We start from the raw sequence: 23,290 nt of genomic DNA, 5'->3' as shown, positions 1-23,290 counted from the left end.
TTAGTTATTTATATATATATATAGATATATAGATATATATTTTTAAAAGTTACAGAAGAAGAAAAAATAGGATCAGAAGTTAAGTGGAGGAAATTTCTCTGAAGGTAAAATGAAAAGATGGTTATAAAAAGTAGGAAAATAGAAAAGAAAAATTTAGAGGGGCAATTCTGGGGTGCAATAATTAGGTAATAACAGCTAGCTAATTATTAGCTAATAGCAGTTATCTAATTAATGTAAGTAATGGCAGTTCCAAAGAGTTTAGAGAAAGCCGAGAAAGAAATGTTTAAAGACATAGTTCCAAGAACATTTCCTATAGTTGAAAGGTCTGGCACATTATTATCAAATTTTAGAAAATTGGGGAAAGGGAGAAGGTACTAAAATTTTCCAGGAGAGGAAAACATGTTAGAGATAATAGGTAAAGAATCATGAGGGCATAGAAGCTCTTGACAATAAAACTAAAAGAAGTTATAACAATTTGTCTTCTGATTTCTTAGGAGAAATTTTTCTATTCCCAACAAATTATTCTTAATTAAGAATGAGAGGAGTCTAGAAATTCTGAGTTACACAAGGTCTCAAAACTTTTCCTCTCTATGCAACCACAGAATAGGATTTCCCTACAGTCAGAGAAAACAAAGAGATGGTTGTGGGACAGGTGATATAATTAAAAAATGAGCCGATAGGAATCTCCAGGGTGACAGGAAGGACAATCTGGAAAACAGGTGCCAGGTAAGCATAGCAAGCAGTCAGTGCCGATGATAGCAGGGCAGTGGGATTTGGAAGGGCTGTCTCCCGGAAGACATGAGGCTGCTCAACTACCTGGTGGGTTGGAATGTGCAGCGGAGACGTAACCTGACAGAATTGGGGGTAAATCAGTAATGGGTAATGGAACACGCGCGCGGATTCATGGATACATGGGTGTGTGGGGGACTAGTTTTTAGCTTTGAAGGAAAAGAAAATTATACAGAAAAGAAATATATTTATGTCACACTGCATGATTCACCTGATTATATTATTTATAAAGTCATATCAATGTAAGTGCTTATTACCAGTCTAAATGAAAATCACAGGTTATGGAAGTGAGAAGAAAATACATGCAGAAGATTGAGGATGGGCTAGGACGTGGATATAAAAGACCTAGATCTTCATTTTCATTCATGTTTCATATGAGAACTAAATAGTTAAAATGTCAACAAACAGCAACAACACATCTAAATGTATGTCTTTGTACTTATTTGCATTTTAACTTAGTATGTCCAAAATATTACCATCACAACATGTAATCAATATAAGAATTATTACTGAGATATTTTACACTATTTTATTATACTAAATATTCAAAATCTGATATGTATTTAGATTTAAAGTGCATCTTAGTCCAGAGTAGGCACATTTCAAGTTCTATTTGCACTATTCACCTGGTTGAGTTGACAAAAGGAAAAGGACTAAGCGTATTTAATATATCAAAACATAACTATTAAAACTGCCATATCATCTAAACTCCCTGAGGCTTTCTTCCCAAAACAAATTTTGTACCATTGTAAAGATTGTTTATATTTTTTCTATTACTCTTTATGAAAAATCAGAACAACACATTTTCCAACTTCTTTTGAAAAGAAACACTCAGTCATCCCAAAATTTTAAGGAAGCAGATGCTCATAACCTAGAAATGCTATTTGAGAATAAAAGTAGAAAATTTGGCCTCTATATTCTTTCGTCTAAGACTTTTTCATACAGTTGCTCTAGGTCTATTCCATTATGCCCACAGAATTTCTTTCCATGAAAAAACACCTCGAATTAGTGTTGCACTCATGCATGCAATTTTTGTCAATTATGTACTCATTTAAAAATGTACATCCTGGAATATTTTGATTTTTTGAACCAATAGAATAAAAAAGATAGGATCCTTCTTAGGTATAGTTTGTCAAGAATTAAATGTATATTTCCCTTCCTAAGCGGTTACCAGAACATTGCCATCAGGTTGGTTTAGGATCCTGCCTCATATTTCCAACTGAGGATTTGATTTATTAATTATCTCTTATGCATGTATCATCCCTCTGTAATCAGGTCACATAAGGACGTTAGTAGAGATTTTCAGAACAGCAAATTTTATTGCTGTTCCCAAGCACATTTTGAGATAAATTTATATTTGTGTGTTTGCTACTGTAAAACAAGTACTATGTCCATTTGTATTCTCTCCAAATTTCCAGGTCTAGTGAGTAATCTCACCTGTACATCAAGTGGCATTTGAAACTAACTTCACCAAACTTCTAAACTCAATTCTAATTTCCTTCACACTGTGTTCAATTAAATGCCCAATTACTTTAAACAGATACACTGTAAATAAAGCAATGCACATGATTATCATCTAATTAGCACTGGCCAGCATTATAATGTGCTCATTAGTGAGTTGTATGGTGTCCTAAGGTTCATAATGAGGAATTGGTGCATATGATTGGCATGTAGCTGCGTGGATGCAACTACTCAACCCAATAAATCAGAGCTGGGACAAAATGTGCCACAGAAAAAAGAAGGAAGAATACATAAGCAGCTGGTGAATTGACAGTTTCCTCCTGTCTATAACTCAGGTACTTCTACTCTCAGACACAAAGAGTTAAATTCAAGAAAAAAAGAATAGCTGGAAATAGAAAAGAAAATGCTTACCCCAAGTGACACAGAACAAGTACTTACAATTATCATGAAAGAGTACAGCAAAGAGAAAACATCTTTGTGCTCTCTTACAGGTTGCAAGTATGAATTTCTAATTATGAAGCATAGACTCAAAGTAAAGATGATTAATATCTTAAAATTTCTTGAAAGTTGAAAATTCAAATAATCACTTCAATGAATGATAAAGCATTTTATAATTTAGAAAGGGTTTGGCCTTCATAATTTTAGTATGCTATTGTGAAAGCAGACTACAGGGAAGGGATACAAGTATAAGTTGCATTCTTTGATATATGTGTGTGTGTGTGTATATATATATATATATATATATATATATATATATATATATATATATGAAGTCACTAGGATAGATGTTGATTGACTTGCTATACACCTAGTCCTATACCCTTTCTTTTACTTCCCTCAGTTGCATAGGCTGGAAAGTAAGGTATTTACCTTCCCAGCTTCCTTCGTAGCTAAAGACTCAATTTGGCCTATGAAACATAGGTACAGTCCTGGGTAGAAAAATAGCCTATTTCTCTTCCCATCCTTTTCTTTCCTGGATGCACAGCTGCTATGCTATAATCCTTTGGACAGAATCTACAATGGATTGCAGAATAGGAAGACAGACTGAGCTTGATTTCTGGACATTCCTCAGCCAGTGCTCCAGCCCTGAAGATGGGAAAACCTTCAGCCACCTGGTTACAGGAGAAGACACCTCTCACTTGTGTAAACCACTGAAGTAGATTTTGTAGTTGTTGCTAATTAGGGATTAACATAATCTTAACAGATACAGTTAAATTTTTATTAGTAAAAATACTGAAACAAAATATACAGAAAATAATGCAATGTTGAAGTATCTATGTGTGCTTAAATGACCTTCAAGTAAGACTTCTATATTTAAAAATATTCCAAAAATGTATTTATTTATTATTTTTTTGGTACAGGGGATCAAACTTGGGACCTTGCGGTTGCAAGGCAGGTGCCGGAACCACTGAGCTAAATCCCCAGTCCCACCAAAAATAAATTTAAAGAAAGAATTAATCTATCTTTTTTCAAATATCTCTGCTATGGAGAGGAAGTTCAAAGTCCTGGTTGCTAATTCTAGTGGTTTTCCTGTATCATTCTACATCCTCTGCTCTAAATAAAGGAAGCTACTAATATGCATTTGGTGTGTTATGACTATGATGATCACGCTTTCTCATCTTTCCACATGACAAATTGGGGTTAGACTAGGAACAATCTGGATTCCATTGGCAGAATATGACCAGAATTGAAAAGAAAGTGGTTCAAGAAGAGAATTAATTTTGAAAAAAGTTGGTTAGAAAAGATGGAGAATCATGTTACCAGTTAATTTACAGCCAGGTACAGCCTCAATCCGGTTCATCTGAGCCCACCAGCAGGTCTCCCTGAAGCCCACCGAGAGCTGCAGCACATGAGACTGGAACCTATAGGAATCCTGCCAGGGAAGTTTATGAGCTCATCCTTGCATCTCAAGCATTTGATAAATGTCAGGTAAGAATTAGGAAAGAAAGCCCTATTTGAGCCAGAGAAGATTTTATAAATTGACAACTACATTTCTAATTTTCATTTATATCATTTATCATGTCCTCAAAAATCTTGGTATCATTTACTGTTTTTATAGAGTTGTATTGCACTCAAAAACCATATTTCAACAGCTACAAAGGATTAAAATGGCAACTTTATCTTCATGTCTTTGAGAGATCAATAATCAGTGCACAACAGACTTACCAAAAAAACTATTTCAAACTTGTCACTTTCCTCACAGAATATAGTTTCTTTTTTTTTTGTATTAAATTCCTTTATTGGGACATTGTAGGTATACAACACAATTACATTTCTCATTGGGAATTGTACCTTTACATAATGCATCTTGGTTCTTATTTTTTCCCCATTCCTAGCCCTCCCTTCACCCCCTCCACCCTTCCCTATTTACAAAGACTTTATTTCCATTTTTTCCATTTCTCATCATTTTTCCTTTCCCTTCTTTCCTTTCCCCTGCCCCTCCCACTACCTCTACCCCTTTGGACCTTTGCTTCCTATTTTACATTATCGATTATTCATTCTAATCATTGGTACATTTTAGGTATACAATATAATGACATTGGAATATAGTTTCTTAAACACTTCCAACCCCACTTCCCACAAAGCAGTTTCCTTCTTCTCACTTAGCCTATTATTATCTGTATCTGTTCATTATCTTCTCCAGCAAGAATTTCCCCTTTGGACGTTCAGAGGGAGGAAATGGAAATTGGTAATTTAATTATAGAATCACTTTTGCACAATTGGTGAGCAGAAAGTCTATGAATATTCTCATGCTAATAATTTTGCCCTATTACATCAGCTGAATTTTTTCACATCTCTATGAATCTCTTTCATAGCTGTAAAATTTAAATTCTAGTTGGAATTGAATGTTGAAAGATTGAAATATCTAGATCAAAAATTGTAATACAGTAGTAAATTTCAAAATGGACTGCAGTCCTTTTTGGAATTTACAGTCTTGTTCATTGGATGTAACTAAAATTAAAACAATATCATTTGCCATTGCCTTCCTTATACCTTTTTTGCTCCTCTTCATAGAAACACAAACTAAGAACCTCTCTGAAAGTCTTTCATGAAGACGGAGCTTCACAGAGAGCCAACAAAAGAGTGGGCTCAGAGGAAGAGCCAGACCATATTAAATTTGATTGACTGAGACCCTTAGGTTGCAGAATGTCATAGCTGGAGTCAATTTTAGCCTTTACTGAGCCCTTCAGTTGAGAATTTAATAATCTCAGGCCACTGATGTTAAAGGGCCTTCCGGAGTCAGAGAGCAGATCCAGACTAGAATGTAGCACTGAAAACTTTAGTCCAGGGTGTTGGCTGCTAAAACCCATGCAGTCATTTGTACATCTATTATCTTCGAGTTCGCTGACATCTTCCCCTCTCAACCCCACCCACAAACATTCTGATGCTCTTTGGGATCCACAGGTAGAACTCTTCATGAGCCAGCTCTACTGAAAGGATGTAGTATTTCAAAACTCAGAAGGGAGCATTTACTTTCTTTTTGCTAAGCCGATGTAGTCTTCATGTAGAAAGATAGCAAGGGCTCCATCATTTCTTTCACTGAAAAAAAATTGTAAGAAGGCAGAGATTGGAATGATTACATAGAAATGGAGATGTGAAGGGTCTGATGTTTTCGACCCAGAATTACTGAACTGGAGGGGAAGAGGTGTGTCTATGAAAGGCAAGGATGAGTGGATATGATGCCCACCTCTAGGAAATTCCATTAAAAGCAGGGGATGTGGGCACAGGTGCCAATTTGGCCAATGTTGTTCATAAAACAAACCCTAAATCCTGGGGGAAATAGCAATCCTTTGAATAGGAGTGAGAGAGTGACTGCCTAAGGATGTACAAGGGTAGGTGAGAGCTAAAAGAGAGATATTCACTCAGGGCTGGGTCTCTTCCCTAGGCTCACATAGGGCCTGCTCTTCCTCACAATACTCAGATCATCCCAGGGAAGGGGTTCAGCCCTCTTTTGGGACAGCGCCAGAAAAGGGTTGATGTGTGGCTATTGCCAATCGGCCAAGTGCTCTTTTGCTCTATTCATAAAGAAATCACAGATCTGCAAAGTGCAGCTCTGCTAGCAGTCCCAGGCTTTGAGTGCCCATGGCCCTCAGCACTTAGTGTTACACTTGAGGACCCTAGGTTGGCAACTGCTGCTGCAGGTTTCTGCCACCCCTAGATGCTATCACTGGTCAATGGGTCACCCCTGCTGGATACTGCCAAACAAAACCACAAGTCAATGCCAGTTAATGACATATGCTGCTCTTTAACACTTCTAGTTTCTGGTCTCTGGAGCACTTCAGGTGTTAAGAGTTTATATCTAGATGTCCCCCTAAGAGCCTCATGGACTCATAGGTGGGCCTTCTGAAGAAGATTGGATCACGGGGGTTTATAGCTAGCTTGCTGTTGAGAGGTAGGGCCTATTTGGAAGAGTGGAGCCTAGTGAGAAGCAGGTCACTGTGGGAGTGGCATGGAAGGATCTATCTCTCTTCCTGGCTCCTCCTTGACCTCTCTCTGCTTCCCCATGCAATGAGTAGGTCTCCTCCATCTAGGCCTTTCCACTACACTGTTCCACCTTGGAGCTTGCTGACTACAGACGGAGACCTCTACAAACTGTAAGTCAAAATATATCTCTCCTCAGGTGTTGGGTATTTTGTTTCAACAACAAGGAAAGTAAAGACATCAGTCTAACAGGTTTTTATAATGACTCTTTTTAAATGTCACTGCTCTGTCCACACTACTCAGATGAAGAATCCTGAGTAGATTTATAGGATTTTCTAAACTCACACTACCTGAGACCCACTGGAACCAGGCATTATTAGGACAGGGCCCATGCTGCAGCACAGGAAGTTCAATGTAGGAGAGAGCCTTCCTAGACTAAGCAGAGGAAAGTGAGAGAAATGCTGTTTATATAGCAACAGATGTGTGATTGGTCCAAATTCAGCCTGCTGATTGGTCCAAATTGGTTTTAATTTAAATCTTCTGATTCAAGCCTACTCATTGTTTCAAATTCAATTCTACTGCTTGGTTCAAGTTCAAGCCCACTATGGTTGGGGTAGATACCTCCCAGGTTTGGGTATGGAGCATCCAGGATAGCAGCAACTGTAGCTGTCCATCAATCCATGCCTCTTTCTGGCATATAAAGGGGAAAGGGAAGCGTTGGCCATTTCTAATCTAATAACTCTCCTGGCAGCCCTTGGTCTGTGCCACAGATGCTATTCAGAGGGACCGAAGTGGCTGCCACTCATTCATTCCCCTCCTATACTCTGGCAGTTCCTTCAGGACATCCTGTCCTTTGGGGAAACATCACAGTTTTTGAACTGAAGAGTTTTTCTTCAGAAATTACATGGCAAAATTTTAGAGAAAAATAAAAGATTCTAAGAAATTTAAAAACTCAAAACAGGAGAAAATTAATTGGCTTTATGCTAACCTTTATAACCTCAATCTTTGAATTTTCTCCTTCCTTTACAGCAATCACTTCTGTGCTACCAAAAGAAATAAGATGTAATTTCTTCTAATTCATTACTGGGATCTCCATCAAAGGATAGCAAAGACATTAATTAGTGCGTCTCACCAAACCAGCCTCCGATTTGACATAAACTGCATTTGTCCTTTGCACAGCTGAAAAGGAAGCACTTCTAATTCTTAGAATTTTCTCATAGTTGCTTTCTCCTCCAGATTTTTTCTACTGTTAACTTTCTTTTAAAGAAAACCAAATTAAAAACTTAAAAAATGAACAAATGGTACTACCTTGCCTTCGGAATGAGATGGTCATATGAAGCATTAAAGAGCAGGGAGGGGCAATGGTTAGGGAGACCACTCTAGTTTTTTACCAACATTGGGGTCCAGATATTCCTCTAGAAAGCTGTTTGCAGTTATCAAATTGGTTAAAACAAACTGTTCTTGAAGGTAAAATCCTCCAGGACCCCTGAACTGTAGTGAGCCTTTTTTGAACAGTTTACAAACAACTATAGAAGTGCGGGTGTTAGGCATATGTGAATACTAAACTTAGAGCAACAGGAAAATCTGGTCAAGAAGTCCTCCCACCATCCAGAATGTGGTCATAAGAGCCAGGGATTTAGCTCAGTGGTTCTGCTGCCTTCCCTGCAAGTGCAAGGACCGGAGTTCAATCCCCGGTACCAAAAGAAAACGAAACAAAAACACCTAAACTCAGAATGTGGTCATGGGTATTATGTAAAACTCTACCCAGTGGTGAGGCCCTCAGGTTTCTAGGACAAGAACATGGTACAGGGGGGGTGGACCCAGACTGAGCTGGGTCTAGAGCTGAGTTTATGGCAACCAAGGTGGCTAGAGCTCATAGGACAGAGACAGAGCAAAGGGAGCTACACAGAGAACCCCAGATCTGCAGAGTCCCTCTGGAAAATTCAGCAGAATCTCCCTTTAGCTTCTTACAGCAGTTAGTGCTGATTCAGGTAGTCTTGTTGGAATTGGGGATAGATTAAAATTTTTAAAATATTTTTGTTTTCAAGGAAGAGCATTGTGGAACTTGACTTGTAATGTTCAGTTCAGTAGCCACTAGATACAGATGACTGCTCAAATTTAAACTAATTAGAAGTAAAATAAGTTTCATAATACAGTTGCATTAGCTACATTTTAAGAGCTCAGTAGCCACATAGGCTTGTGGCTATTGTACTGACCAGCACAAATACACAATATCTCCTTCCCTGTAAAAAGTTCCAACTGAAAATGCAGAGAAATATAGTTTTATTATAATTATGAAATAAATCATACTTTTCAATCCCATATTTTTTACTTTTTCTTCTACCAAAAATTTTTTTATGTACATGTACCAATTCAATTTATTTATTTATAATTTCTGAGTATACAATATTTAGGGGATGTAATTTTGAATTTCAAGAATACCTTATGACATTTTTTTAAAAAATTGTGCTTCTGTAATGGGAAAACAGGTAGAGATAGGCTGTCAAAAGAAAGAGAATCAGGGGCAGGGGATTTAGCTCAGTGGTTCCGCCGCCTGCCTCACAAGTGCAAGGTCCTGAGTTTGATCCCTGGTACCAAACAAAAAAAAAAAAGAAAGGGAATCAACATTCTTCTTGATAGCTGGCTTCAGCAATAATAAATTCCTTTGCATTGTCTTTCAAATTTATGTTTGATTGGACAATTTCTCAAGTTAGTTGTCTAGCGTTTCTCATCCTGAAATCTCACGATACTGACATTTTTCTCCTGAATATGTAGATGTGTAGACATTTTGAATATATGGGTATAGTAATAGTAAGTCAAATGAGCTCCATTCCACTTATGACTGACAAACAAATTGGAAGGAGAGTCTTTTCCATCATTATTAAAGGCAAGCATTTTCTCCAAAGCTGTGAGACACTGCTCCTCTTATTGCTTAAGCAGTTTCAATAGCACCAGTTTCAATTTGCCACCACATGGATGTCTCCAAGAGACTGCAACTAGAGTAGAAAGAAAAATCTCCTCACAAGCTCTCTGGAAGCTTATGGCAGATAGAGGTAGAGTTGATGGGGATGAAATAAAGAAAACAAGCTTGCACCTTGTTCTATTACCTATCTGAGGATCGCATGTCCCCCCAAAGAGAGCAGTGTGTGGCAACTGAAGAGAGCTTCTCTGTGGCAACTGAGATGGGATTCACGATACAGTCAAATGCAGTGACAGAATTTCTGGCTACCAATGCCCTGCTTTGCTCAGGCCTTAGGAGAACAGGCTAAGATTTTACTGGACTGGAAGACTCTGCAAGATGAACTCAGTGGCAGAGCACTTGCCTGTCATATGTGAGGTCCTGGGTCTGATTCCCCACATCAAAAAATGCAAAACAGAATAAAAAGAACAGTACTAACTTTATAGGAGACTTTATAAAGGGCTGCTTAGAGGGCAATCAGATCCCTCTTATGTGCACAAGGAGATGTGATGGGGAGAAGTGTTAAAGGACTGAAGTGACCTAGTAAAGAGACAGCAGGGAGCGGGAAGTGAAGAAATGAACAAGAATCATCCTCTGCTACTTCTTTTACCCCACCATCCAGTCAACATGACACAAATTATTAAGATAATCTTTCTTTATCCCTCAGCTTTTTGCTTAGGAAACAATTACTTCTTTTTTGTTTTTCAACAAGGCAAAGTTAAAAGTTTACTTCTGCAGAAGGGCATGAGTGCACTCAGACATGAGGCAGCATGTGCGCCAAGTGGCGGGGAAGCAGGCTTTTTAAACCTTCACATGTGGGAAGCAGCTATCCTTTAAATTCATTGGCTGAACTCAAAGCTTAAAATCTTTCGCAGTAACAATTACCTTTTAAAAAGAAAGTTATTAAATGTGTTTTGTAAAAGCAGCAGCACATGATCCATAAATAGAAAAAGGCTCAATAATTACTTTGGTTTTTAGAAATTTTATTCTGCACAACTAATATCCTGTCAGATATCATTCCCTTGAATGGTTATGCTTTCATAAATATTTATGGCTTATTTAATATATCATCACCTAAAATAATTCATGTAATGATATTCTTGAGAAAGATTGCATTAAACATTGTGGTGGATCACAGGTCATTAATATGAATAGCAAAATCAAACTCAAAATCCTTGTGCTTGATTGGAACAACACAGTTACCAAATTAAAGCCCAGATCCAATGAGGGAAAAAAACCTTACTGAGAAATTGTTAGTATAAGATTAATAGCCTATAATTAATTATTTTCTAAAGTAAAGCTGTAGATTTCCATCAGAGTTCAGTATCCATAGAGATCAATCCAGCTAACAGATGCAAGTATTTAAAAGTATTCCTGAATTGGAGCATGAATTCAAAGAAGGCACTTGATTTTCATAGTTTTGAAAAATTGGCTCCTAAAAATAAAAAGCGAGGATGTCATAGGGAAGAGATAGGCTTTGGGAGGGGGATAATGTTCTAGCAGAGATTCTTCAGGAGCATTTATTGAAATATTGACAAGCACAACTATGAAGCAGTGAGCAGGATTTAGGAGGTTCATGTCCTGATGAGAGCCTGGTTCATTCATCTTCACTGGATATGCTTATGTACACATACACAGCATGCTGGCCCCATCCGGACCCTATGTGCAGGATGTAAGTTAAACTGCATGTAGAATTTCGATGACATTTCTGAGGAAATAGCTGTCATATATGGTAATCATCATAGAATCTAAGTAGGAACATTTATTCTCACTGATATTTAATTTTTAAACATGAAGAAACAAGACAGAGTGCAATGGAAATGTATATCAGAAGACTCGGGTTCTAATTCCTATTCTTATATGGTAGGAGTACAGGCAAGTTGTTTGAACTGAATGGACCTTCATTTCCTTATCTAATAATTGAGGAGATTGGATTTGACTATAATACCCATAAAAACCAGAAGCAGCTAAGCCTTAAGATGATAAAGTTGTCTGACACTGAGGATTCTGTTGGGGGATGAAGACTGTGACAAAATGGAGAGTGTCTGCCTTCTATTGAAGCAGTCAGTACTTAGCTCCTACCAAATGTCTCTGGGGGAAGGCAGGCCCTGTGTTGCCCTATGGTCAGATTTTTCAAGAAAATAGAAACATTCAGATATTTTATGTCAAATATTCTAGTTTTTAGATGCTATTTTAAAATATATCAGCAACAACACTGTGAAGGCCAAACTAAACCTATGTGTGGGTGGGTTGGGGCTGGAGCCACCATTTTGCTGCCTCTGATGTGATGTGCTCCACAGTTTCTCCTTCCTCTGTGGTTTTAAGGGTGGATGGAGAAGGGTAATCCTGGGGCCAGAGAGTACTAACTCTCTGTACAACTCTATTTAAACTTCTTTTCATTTGGTTTCATTAACATATGTATACAGTAGGGAATCAGAGCAACCACAGTCAATGGGATGGATGCACTTTTACAGAAAGACAGCATGTAAAATAAATGCTCTGTGTGAGTTGGGATCTTGATGAAGTGGTACAGCTGCAGTGTGGCCAATGAGGTCATGGAACAGAGCACCCGGAAGCTCAGCTTGTAGCCATTTTCCCCTCGGCAGCTCAAAAGGAACATCTCTGAGTTGATTGCAAAACCCAAGCCAAAGAAGACCCCAAGGTTTCTCACAAGTCCAGCAAAAGGTGTGGTGTCAATATGGATCCAGTCCGGGTTGGCACACCATTTTTTGGCTATGGGCACAGACCATAGAAGATCAATGTTGAGCAGTCTGAGAAGTAGGTAGAAGCCAAGTGCAAACAGGAAGAGGAAGAGGTTGGTCTTCAGGTATGTGCTCAAGCTGGCCATGTGGAGGCTTGGAGTGTGTTCAAAGGCCTCTGCCACCAGCATACCTGGGGATTGGAAGGAGACACTGATGATTTCTTGAGGCCCTCAGGAATGGTACCTTTTTGCATTAAGTAATTTAGCTATAGTTTTCAGTGATGAAGGGCTTTGACACCTAAGTTCTGTCAATTTCTAAAGACTTTTTAGGCATTAACTGAGAACACAGTTTGCCCCAAAGTTTTTTAATTATCCATATTGTCCCATAAGGATCAGGCAGGAGTTGGTGGCACTGACAACCCACTTTATAGGCAGACTAATCTAGGGTCCTGTAATTAATATTTCAATTGCCATAGCCCATTAGCTTAGAGAGCTTTCTTGTTTGTTTGTTTGTTTGTTTGGTATTGGGGATCAAACTCGGGACCTTGCGCTTGCAAGGCAGGCCCCGGAACCACTGAGCTAAATCCCCGGCCCATCTTAGAGAGCTTTTGAAAGGTACATGGGGCTGAACATCAGAAACTCAGTCATGGTAAACACAGCTCAGAAATACAAAGCAGTTGCTAAATGAAATCCAGTCATGCAATAACCACCTCAGATGTTTCAGAGAGAGTGTCTTGGTGTCAGGTTTCAAGGTTATTAAGTCTCCCAAAGCAAGGCACAAGTACCATGTCTGAAGTGAGCTTTGGGAGTTGGTCTTTGCTGTAGTCACACAATAGAAAAGCTCATCTCACTACGCAGTTACACATCTGTACCATTGGGTGAAACTGTGTCATTGTGTACATGGAGGCTATGAGAAGTGTATAGAACCATCTAAGCTCCTAAGGTAACATTTAGTATCAGTGGCTAAATAGAACTATCTCTGAAATTGGAAAAGTGATTACCAAAGAGAAACTGACACAATAAGACAAAGTAAAACTTTTCAAATGATACAACTGAAGATAAGTGATCATATTTACCACCAATTACTCCAAGAATAACTTGATGAGGAAAATGTGTTGCTATGAATACTCTGGAGATGCAGACACTGATTTGTATCAACCAAAAAAGACTCCAAAGAAATGACCAGGTCAGTCTACGATGGAAGAATAGATACAAGTGTAAAATGCAAACAGACTGTATCACTCACAAAATGGGGGTGGGGGGTGACACCAGGTGATTGGTCTCAGAGGAATCTTCTAGCTGTGACAGAACGTGATTCTAGTCTTTTTTCCAAAATATTTTCATGTGCTCCATAGGATTCAAAAACTTCAACAGAGGTTTCTACACATCTTAATATATTAAATTTAATTAGCATTATCTCCCAAGATTTTAATAAATGTTAAAAAGGAACTAATTTGATGTCTTTGGAATAAGGAAAACTTTTAATGGAAAAACATTTGGGGAAATTTGAGTTTTGGGGCATTAATAATATCCAGGGTAATGAAGGATAGACCATATATATTTTTTATGCTCTGTCATTTGTGCTTTCTCTTAACCCTCTTCTCTCAGCTTTTTTTTGAAGAAAACACACTGGAGAAGCAGCTACTCTTTAAATAAGAAGAGCATGAGCATTCTATCCAGGGCAAGTTCTCAAAAAGTCCTGGTTCCTTGTTTTTTGAGATACAGAAAGTAACGAAGAAGGAAACAGGTTATTACTTTCATTTAGAAGCAGCAATGTGCAAAATATTTATAAAAATATCAAAATCCAAACAATGCTTGTCATTCAAAAAAAGCAGTATAGAGTTCTAGGAATCCTTAATGGTTTATCCCTGCTAACCAGAACAAATTTAGAGAAAGAGTGAGCAGTGAAGAGAAATGAGAATATCAAAGAGGAAGTAAGCAGAGGGTATCCAAGGGGACAAATGAGAAGGATTTGGTAATGTCAAGGTAAGAAGACACTCAGCGAGTTTTTATAGATGGAGAAGATCTTGCTGTTATAAAAATAAAAATGGAGCTATAAGAATTTTTAAAGGAGATTTTTCTTGGTTTGTTAATTGAAACAAGGAATAAACTACAGAGACTTGTTTTTTATATTCTTCAATACTACTTTAAAAAGTAAAATATGTGATAGATTTTGAAATGTTTTTAATTTAAAAGAACTTATATAATGGTATGTGTTAGTTATTTTTAAAACTTAACTGACTCATCGTAGGTAGCCTAATAATTTATATCTAAAGTGGTGTTAAGGATTTTAAAAAAATCTCAAATTCCTACAAATTGTGAGTAATCTTAAAGTGCTGGGTCTTTCTAAATACTAAGAAATTTCTTAAAATTAAGTCTACTAACATTCATATGTAAGTTTGCTTCTATATGTTTTTAATTAAAAAGGGTGCACCGTCATTAAAGCTAGAATACGTATTATTGCTCTAAAAAGTATGGGCTATTTAAAGTAGGGAACATAATTTTGCCTCATAAATTGAAGTATTCAAGGGGAATGATTAGTCTTAAAACTCGCAGTTAATCTTAAAGCAAGAGAACTTGCACACAAAAAAATATTTTCATACATAATTTTAGATGACTTGTTTAGGAGCTACCAAAATAAGAACTGAATTTTGGAAAACCAAAGGTAAATTTAGCAAGTCATTGATCAGTCAAACATTTCCAACTCTATTCTAAAGTGACAATAGCCATGAGCTAATTAGGACATTATCTTAAAGCAAGATATTAATTTTCTATTCACTCTGCTACTTTGGCTATGATAGAACAGCATAAGCACATTTTATTCCACAACTAAAAATACACTAAAATGAATTCTTAGAAGAGACTGTGTTCAAAGATGTTAATTCTAATGCTACAGAAACAAGCCAAACTGACCTGTGCCGAGTGACAGAGAACTTATCCATCGGACTGACAGAGCGGCTCAGGGCGGCCGTTACCATGACATACCAGACACACGACGAGCCCATTGCATGGCCAGATGGACTTCCTGCAACAAGTGGTACCCATTTGAAAGATGGTTAATTAAATATCAAGGTCAGAAATAGACATGAGAACAGTATGATTGGCACAAGACTTACAAATAACTCAGGAAAAAACCCCGCAGGATATTGACAATATGTAATGTGCTTGCTTTGGCAGCACATATACTAAAATGTAATGTTAAGGAAGTAGGTAAAAATAAGGAAAATTGAGTCAAATTGAGTAAACTCTATCTCAGAAATATGTTTTCTGGGTTTTCAAGTTCATTGAATTTCAGAAGTCTATGTATTCCAGGGTAATTAAGAACTCAGGCTTTTGCACCAAAATCTTAACACAACACTATTCATTCTTCATATCTGATTGTTTTTAATTGACAAGAACATTAAAGTATTTTTATTGGGTCTTGAATCAGTTTATTTTCCTAGGACTGAAAAGTCAAACTCCTAAGAATTTCATTGCTAGGTTTGTGGTTTACTGATTGACTTAGAAATGACAGCTGTGTGCAAGCAGCTATCTGTATGCCTGTCTTGTGGTCACTGCAATGAGAATCTTTGCTACGCAGCAAGAGTGAGGAGAAGCTGTAGAGGGGGCATTAACCCTCGCAGAAAAATCAGGTAGCCTCTCAAATCCCAGAATGTCTCTCCCATGCTGCTTGGTTTTATTTTTAATCACTGTACTTTGATGTTGTCCCTGATTTTCCCCCTACTAGACATTCATTCTGATTAAACACAGTCTGACTTTGAAAAAACAAGATACTAGTCTCCTTCTTGTTAAACGAAGACAAAACTATTTCCAATCTATAGGAATTTTCAAAAGCTTTTGTATACTCAAGAGAATTGTATGTCTCCAAGGGGTAAATATAGAATCTCTCTCCCTCTTTCTCTCTCTCTCATCTCATATCTCATAGACACACACACACACCTCAGAGGACAGAATAAATGCTGGGAAGTGCTAGAACAGACCAAACCAAAATTTGAATCATCACCAAGATTATCCATCCACCCATTCGTGTATCCATTCATCACATTAATTTCACAAAGATAAAAGTACATGTCACCCTTGCCCTGATGAGGCAGAGTCTAGGCAGCCATATATAATGGAATTATAGTACAGTGTGATAAGTGATATGACAGACATATGTATATTTTATGGGAGGAGAAAGGACATTCAGAAAATGCATCAGAACACACGCATTCACTATATTCAGGGCTATTTTTAAAGGATTTCAAATGGCAAGAATTTTATGCTATGTAGCTGGTGAGATACAATAAATCACATCCTTATAAATTAAATTAAAATAACATGTAATTTTCTTTTATATACACTTAAAATAACTTTTTAAATAACCTTTTTGCAAACTTTCTTTTGTTGTTGGCAGTGCTGGGGCTCAAACACAGGGCCTTGCACATCCTAAGTGAGCACTCTACCACTGAGCTACATCCCAGTCCTTCTTTTTATAGTCTTATATTTCTTATTCATAATCTTATTTATAACAAAAAAGGAAGTTCCAAGAAGCCTACTTATATATTGCACATACAAGAGAAAAAAAATTGTTCTAAGAATAGAGATAGTGTTTACCAGAAACAGTAATATTGGGAAGACCTTACCCTCCTTATGAAAATTGTGTCTGTTGTCTTATTCGTGAGATTCTCAGGAGACCTATAATAACTTTGAAACTTGCTGAACAGCAGATAAGTCAACACTTCTAGGACCTTAATAAAATTCTTTGGGAATTTGTTCTGTTTGTCTGCTTGTTTTAGTATCAAGTCATTACATTCTTTCAAAAAGTAAATTGCTTAGTTATAAAATCATTTGGGGAGTATTCTCCCAACCTACCAGTTCACCAGTAACAAAATGGAATTTGATTATCCATAAAACTTCTTTCTGATTAGCAATTTTGATGCTCATGAACTTTTGGCATCCTCACTCATGACATTTTCATTAATACTCTATATAATGTCATAACCATTATGGGACGATAATCATGCATGACTGTCTGTTGCAATGTCTTCAGTAACTTGAGTCTATTTTAATTCCTTACCTGGACCTGTTTCGCAGGTAGTAGGGAACTGTTCAAGGCATGAGCTTGAGTGATTTTGGTAAATCTGAGTTTCTTGAACCCACCAGTAAGGCCGATGACCAAATAATACCCTGTGTTTGAAGAAATATAAATATTCACATGTTATATTTAAACACACAATTATGACTTACTTGGGGACTATTTTCTTCTATAAAAATGACTAAATAGAAAGTTGATGAGGAAAGCTCATGATTAAAAGATTCTGAAATTACTTGGGTTCCGGTCTTTCACTCATTGTAGAGGATGGTAGTCATTTGGGATTTTGGCACCCTAGTGTCCCATAAACATAAGGACTTTTTTCTTGTAAGGAATGTCCTCTGGATACTTTGGGTACTTAGAAAATATCAAGGTGATCCCTAAAATCATCAACTTATTCATAATGATGCTGCTCATTTAACTTCTAGGTTAATCAAAAAATGTTATAGGGTTTTGTAATTTGCTTATAAATCAGTTAAAGTATACATTTCTATACTTTTTGTAATTTCTATTTAGGAATCTAGTTTTAATTTTTATATTAATTAATATGTTAGAAATTTTTTCCAAGTTACATTATACACATCTGAAATTTGATCATTAAGCTAAAGCAACAAATTTAAGAAGTTTTAGGAAAAAAGAAAAAAACAGAAGTCTTACCATTTAAATATAAGATTGAACCAATCCCCAATGACTGCTACCCATATCATCTTAGTTCCAACTGTCTGATTAAGTTGAAACCAAAGTGGAAAATAAATAGAAAAGATATTCCTGGGGTCTCCAACATTGGACATAAAATTTAGAAAATCATAATAAGCTCGGTAGTCCTTCTGCAAATGTTGAATAATGAGCACTCCATTCCTATGAAGAAAATCCATCTTGAGAATCGGGCAGATGTAAACATAGAGCAGTTGGGGCTGAGTACTCTGTGCCCCACTGGTTTTATACACCACCCTGATGGTGTGTGGGGCCATTACTGCGACATGTGACATTCACCATCTGTGGAGAAGACAGGTCTCTGTTCACCTCTGTTGAAAAGGTCATCTGTTTGTGATTTTAATTGGTGGAAAAGAAGTGAGGTACATGCTGATCTGTGGCAATTTGAGGAGAAATTTGGATAAAGCACAATGAATGTCTTATGCAACCTCCCATTTGTGTGAACAGTTGGATTGTGTTTGCTGGAAATTTTTTGCACAGTTCATTTCCTTCAGGGACAGACATTAGCAATTTCTCTGCTTGGCCAGAAGACTATGCAAATGATTATTGCATGTCAAATAGCTCTTATTAAAGCCTTGCATTTAATATAAGATCGACTGTTCTATTGGGTCTCTGAGGAAAATGATAAAGATCTGGGGATGAAAATTTTCTGAGATATGACAGTATTTTCTGATTACAGACTTTCAAAGAAAAATAGTTTCATATTTATTACCAAAGAGGAATAGAAGGTATATAGAATAAGGGAAGAAATATACAGGATATAGGAAATCTGGAAGAAAATATGTTACTTTTGGACTGCAAGGCAAAAGTAAAGAGCAGAAATAGGAGTCTTTGGGGTAATAGAAATGAGTTAGGATTGACTTGTACTTTTTATTGCCTAGAGAATACAGTTGAGAGGATTTGAGAGTTATTCTTGTGACTAAGATGTAAGTAGACATCAGAGCACTATTGACAAATCACTAGAAGTATGTGGGAAGCACCCAAACAAAATGTCCAGTGGGAATGAATGGAAGGGCAGGATAGAGACCTAAGGGTCTCAGTCAGAGTAAGATGCTGGCTTTATACAGCTCTAAGTTCTGTCTATAGAAGTGAATGTGGAACCAACTGAGCCCTGCCAGATAGCCAAAGATGTCTCTAGGTACAGTACTGGTTATCTCACTGTTTGGATATCACCTTTGCCAATCACAGCCTCTTTCACCAAAAGCCATCTTCACAGGCTATGATTAGCCTTTGAATTTCTCTTAGAGTTTTGTCCTAGCATTTAACAGCATCATTATAATTAGTATCTGATGCCTATTGTACCTTCCTGGCCTCTGTTGCTTCCCCTGGAAAAAATGTTTTTATTGACCGTTAACATTTGTCGGGGGTGCTTTTTAGAAAGTGATATCTTTGTCTCATCCCAGATGAATTTAATTTCAGATGATGAGACCCAGGTATTGGTATTATAAAAGTACTTCCCAGGCCAGGGATTTAGCTCAGTGGTTCTTCCGCCTGCCTTGCAAGCACAAGGTCCCGAGTTCGATCCCCAGTACCAAGAAAAGTACTTCCCAAGAGATTTAAATGTAGAATCAGGGTTTTGAACCATGCTAAAGCAATCCACGTGAAATATTAGACTCGATTGGTCAGTCTATGCTTCTGGCTTTTTTGTTAGCATATTCAGGTTCTATAATTTCCATAATCTCTTTAATGAACCATGAAGAAAGACATAACTTTCCTTTATTCTTTCTCTAAGAAGTGTTTGAGCTGCATAATTCATAATATTCATTTTCTTCAGAAGTTCTTGTCCTTATATTAGGGTAAGAATGATATCAAATAAATTTTATCTTACAATTAAAATTAAACTTCAAGCTCATTCAACACTTCAGAGTCTGTGGACTGTGATGAAGTTGGCTGTACATTAGCTTTTCATCCTAGGTAATTAATTTAGAGAGACTGTCTCCAGAGGACTATCTGGTTCTTTAGACTGTGGGATAATTACCTGAAACAAACGCACCTTGATTCCTTTTGCCTTTTAACAGGATCAACTGAATCTTTTTTATTTATCATAATTCATTATTTTATTGTTACTTTTTTTTGTACTGGGGATCGAACTCAGGACCTTGTGCTTGTGCAGCAGGCGGTGAAACCACTGAACTAAATCCCTGGCCCCATAGTTCATTATTTTAGTCATTTCAAATATTAACCTCTATGCAGTTCCTTGGTGTTGCTTCTCTAACAAGGTCCTCACCACTTCTTGGACAAACATTTTTAAAGGGCATTACATTCATTTGTTGGGGCTGCCATTACACAGTATCAGAATGTATGGCTAAATCAACAAAAATGTATTTTTTCATAACTCTGGAGGCTAGAGTCTGAGACTGAGGTGTCAACAGGGTTGATTTCTTTGGAGGGAGGTCTCTCTCTCTCTGGGCTTGTAGATGGCTGCTGTCTGCCTGTGTCTCCACATGGCCTTCCCTCTGTGCATAGCCCTGTCCCAAACCCCTCTTCTCATGAGGACGCCAGTCACATTGGATGGGGCCCACCTCAATGGTCTCATTTTAGCTTGATCCTCCTCTCCAAATACAGTCACATTCTGGGATGCTAAGGTTTAAGACTTCAACATATCAATTTTGGGGAAAACATAATTTGATCCATTAGAGAGATTTAAGCACAATTTGTAACTGTGCATTTCTTTCAAACTTACTTGGTATTTATCTCCTGCACTGCCATATAAGCTGCATAAAATAAGGGCTAGTGTCTGCTCTGTGGACCCGCCAGGGAGACAGCACTCAGCACAGATCCACCAGGGGCTGACAGCTAGGGAAGTTCATGAAGCTTGCGCGGCCCCTGAGAGAGTGGGTTGTGGCTGGGAGTATTCAAGCAAATTAATAATTTTATATTAATTTTAAAAAGAGAGTCCCCTAGTATTACAATAGCTTTTGGTTCTGCAATGCTTGGAACTTCCCTTGGACCCACGGTCATTGTCAGTATCTATTGTATGAACAAATGATTGAACAAAACTCAGTATGAGTGCTAATTTATAAAGATACTATGTTTTTTAAAATGCTTATTTGCTTAATACAAATTCAAACGTATTTTCCCACAGAGATAATGTTATAAAATGACCAGACCAAGAAAACTTAATACAGTGGAGAAAAACGTATATAAGGTTTATCTTTTAAAAATCCACATATGTGCTTATGTTTAAAGAGAATTAAAAATTTTTTAAAGTTTTTTAAGGTTTACCATAAGGAAAGAAAGAGAACAAAGGAAGCAGGGACACAAACTAAACTTCTTCAAATATTCCTTTTTTTTTATAGATTTGACTTTAAAACCATGTAAATATTGGGGCCCTGCAAGGACTGCCCGGAGAGCGCCCATCTTCTTTGAGCGCGTTAGTTAGGCCGGCAGCGCTGAGGAGTGGGGAGGTCTTCCTTGTTGTTCGTGAAGGTGTGGTGCGGAACAACGGCCTTAAAGATTAGCCACAATGGCTGAAAATGGTGATAATGAAAAACTAGCTGCTCTGGAGGCCAAAATCTATCATCAAATTGAGTATTATTTTGGAGACTTCAATTTGCCACGGAACAAATTTTTAAAGGAACAGACCAAATTGGATGAAGGCTGGGTACCCTTGGAAATAATGATAAAATTCAACAGGCTCAATCGCCTAACGACAGATTTTAATGTAATAGTTGAAGCGTTGAGCAAATCTAAAGCAGAACTGATGGAAATCAGTGAAGATAAAACTAAAACCAGAAGATCTCCAAACAAACCCCTTCCTGAAGTGACTGTTGAGCATAAAAATGATGTAAAAAACAGATCTGTTTATATTAAAGGCTTCCCAACAGATGCAACCCTCGATGATATCAAAGCATGGCTAGAAGATCAAGGTCAAGTACTAAATATCCAGATGAGAAGAACATTACACAAAGCACTTAAGGGATCAATATGCGCTGTGTTTGATAGCATTGAATCTGCTGAGAAGTTTGTAGAAACTCCGGGCCAGAGGTATAAAGACACAGACTTGCTAATACTTTTTAAGGAAGATTATTTTGCAAAGAAAAATTAAGAAAGAAAGCAAAATAAAGTGGAAGCTAAATTAAGAGCTAAACAAAAGCAAGACGAAAAACAGAAGTTAGCAGAAGATGCTGAAATGGAATCTCTAGAAGAAAAGATTGGATGCTTGCTGAAGTTCTCAGGTGACTTAGATGATCAGACCTGTAGAGAAGATTTGCACGTCCTTTTCTCAAATCATGGTGAAATAAAATGCATAGACTTTGTCAGAGGAGCAAAAGAGGGAGTAATTCTATTTAAAGAAAAAGCCAAGGAAGCACTGGATAAAGCCAAAGATGCAAACAATGGTACCCTACAATTAAGGAACAAAGAAGTGACGTGGGAAGTACTGGAAAGAGAGGTGGAGAAAGAAGCTTTGAAAAAAATCATAGAAGATCAACAAGAATCCCTAAACAAATGGAAATCAAAAGGTCGCAGATTTAAAGGGAAAGGAAAAGGAAATAAAGCTGCCCAGCCTGGATCTGCTAAAGGAAAAGTACAATTTCAGGGCAAGAAAACAAACTTTGATAGTGATAAAGGACGTGATGAAAATGGTGCAGCTGGGCCAGTGAAAAGAGCAAGAGAAGAAACAGAAAAGAAGAACCTGCATCAAAGCAACAGAAAACAGAAAATGGTGCTGGAGACCAGTAGTTTAGTAACCAATTTTTTTTTTTATTCATCTTACATTTCAAGCTGCTTTTCATCTTTGGAGGCTTTTAAAAAGAAAACAGAATTAGGTCCACTTCAATGTCCACCTGTAAAAAAGGACAGTTATTTTGTTGTTGTTTTAACTTGTCTTTTTGTTGTTGTTATCCACACACATTTTTAAAAAATGTATAGCTGTGTTCACATGACTCAAATATCAAAAGAAAGACTCTTCCACTAAATTGCCTTTGTAATATGAGAATGTGTTAGTATAAAATAACAAAATATATACTATATAAAAGTAAAAAAAAACAGCTATGTAACCCAAGTTCAATCCCGGTACTAAAAAAACCCAAAATAACAAAAAAACAAAAAACAAAAAGTAAAAAACCAAAGAAGTATGTAAATATTTTACATAATTATAAGACAAAATTAAAGTTAAAAGAAATTCATGCAAAAGTTAAAAAATGAAAGAAATGGGGCCAGGGATTTA

At 37.1% G+C, this 23,290-nt stretch overlaps 1 protein-coding gene and 1 pseudogene across 2 annotated transcripts; one reads left to right on the top strand and one right to left on the bottom strand.

Moving 5' to 3' along the window:
• Positions 1-11,374: 11,374 nt before the first annotated feature.
• On the bottom strand, positions 11,375-18,372 carry G6pc2 (glucose-6-phosphatase catalytic subunit 2). Of its 2 annotated transcripts, XM_004857617.3 has the most exons (5): positions 18,064-18,372; positions 17,392-17,501; positions 15,246-15,357; positions 13,409-13,524; positions 11,375-12,523 (listed from the first exon to the last, which is right to left on the bottom strand). In XM_004857617.3, exons 1-5 carry the CDS (start codon positions 18,279-18,281, stop codon positions 12,012-12,014), a joined length of 1,068 nt encoding a protein of 355 aa, XP_004857674.1. In that variant the 5' UTR covers positions 18,282-18,372; the 3' UTR covers positions 11,375-12,011. The 2 variants fall into 2 exon arrangements, with proteins under 2 accessions (XP_004857674.1, XP_004857675.1); XM_004857618.3 differs by lacking the exon at positions 13,409-13,524 and having other exon boundaries at positions 12,345-12,523.
• A 3,178-nt stretch (positions 18,373-21,550) lies between these two features.
• Positions 21,551-22,818, top strand: LOC101715291 (lupus La protein homolog pseudogene; annotated as a pseudogene).
• The last annotated feature ends 472 nt before the right edge of the window (positions 22,819-23,290 follow it).

Source organism: Heterocephalus glaber, unplaced genomic scaffold (genome assembly GCF_053883595.1).
Source record: "Heterocephalus glaber isolate CG9 unplaced genomic scaffold, H.glaber_assembly_v1.0 deba00000347, whole genome shotgun sequence".
Classification (NCBI taxonomy): Eukaryota; Metazoa; Chordata; class Mammalia; order Rodentia; family Bathyergidae; genus Heterocephalus; species Heterocephalus glaber.
The sequence above is the reverse complement of the archived record's forward strand: the minus strand, read 5'-3'. Positions and strand labels throughout refer to the sequence as shown.

Coding starts and splice junctions, on each gene's coding strand:
- G6pc2 (XM_004857617.3), bottom strand. CDS start 18,281: ATGGATTTTCTTCATAGGAATGGAGTGCTCATTATTCAACATTTGCAG. Junction 17,502..18,063: donor TTCAATCTTATATTTAAATG/GTAAGACTTCTG, acceptor CTTCAAACACAG/GGTATTATTTGGTCATCGGC. Junction 15,358..17,391: donor TACCTGCGAAACAGGTCCAG/GTAAGGAATTAA, acceptor CACTTGTTGCAG/GAAGTCCATCTGGCCATGCA.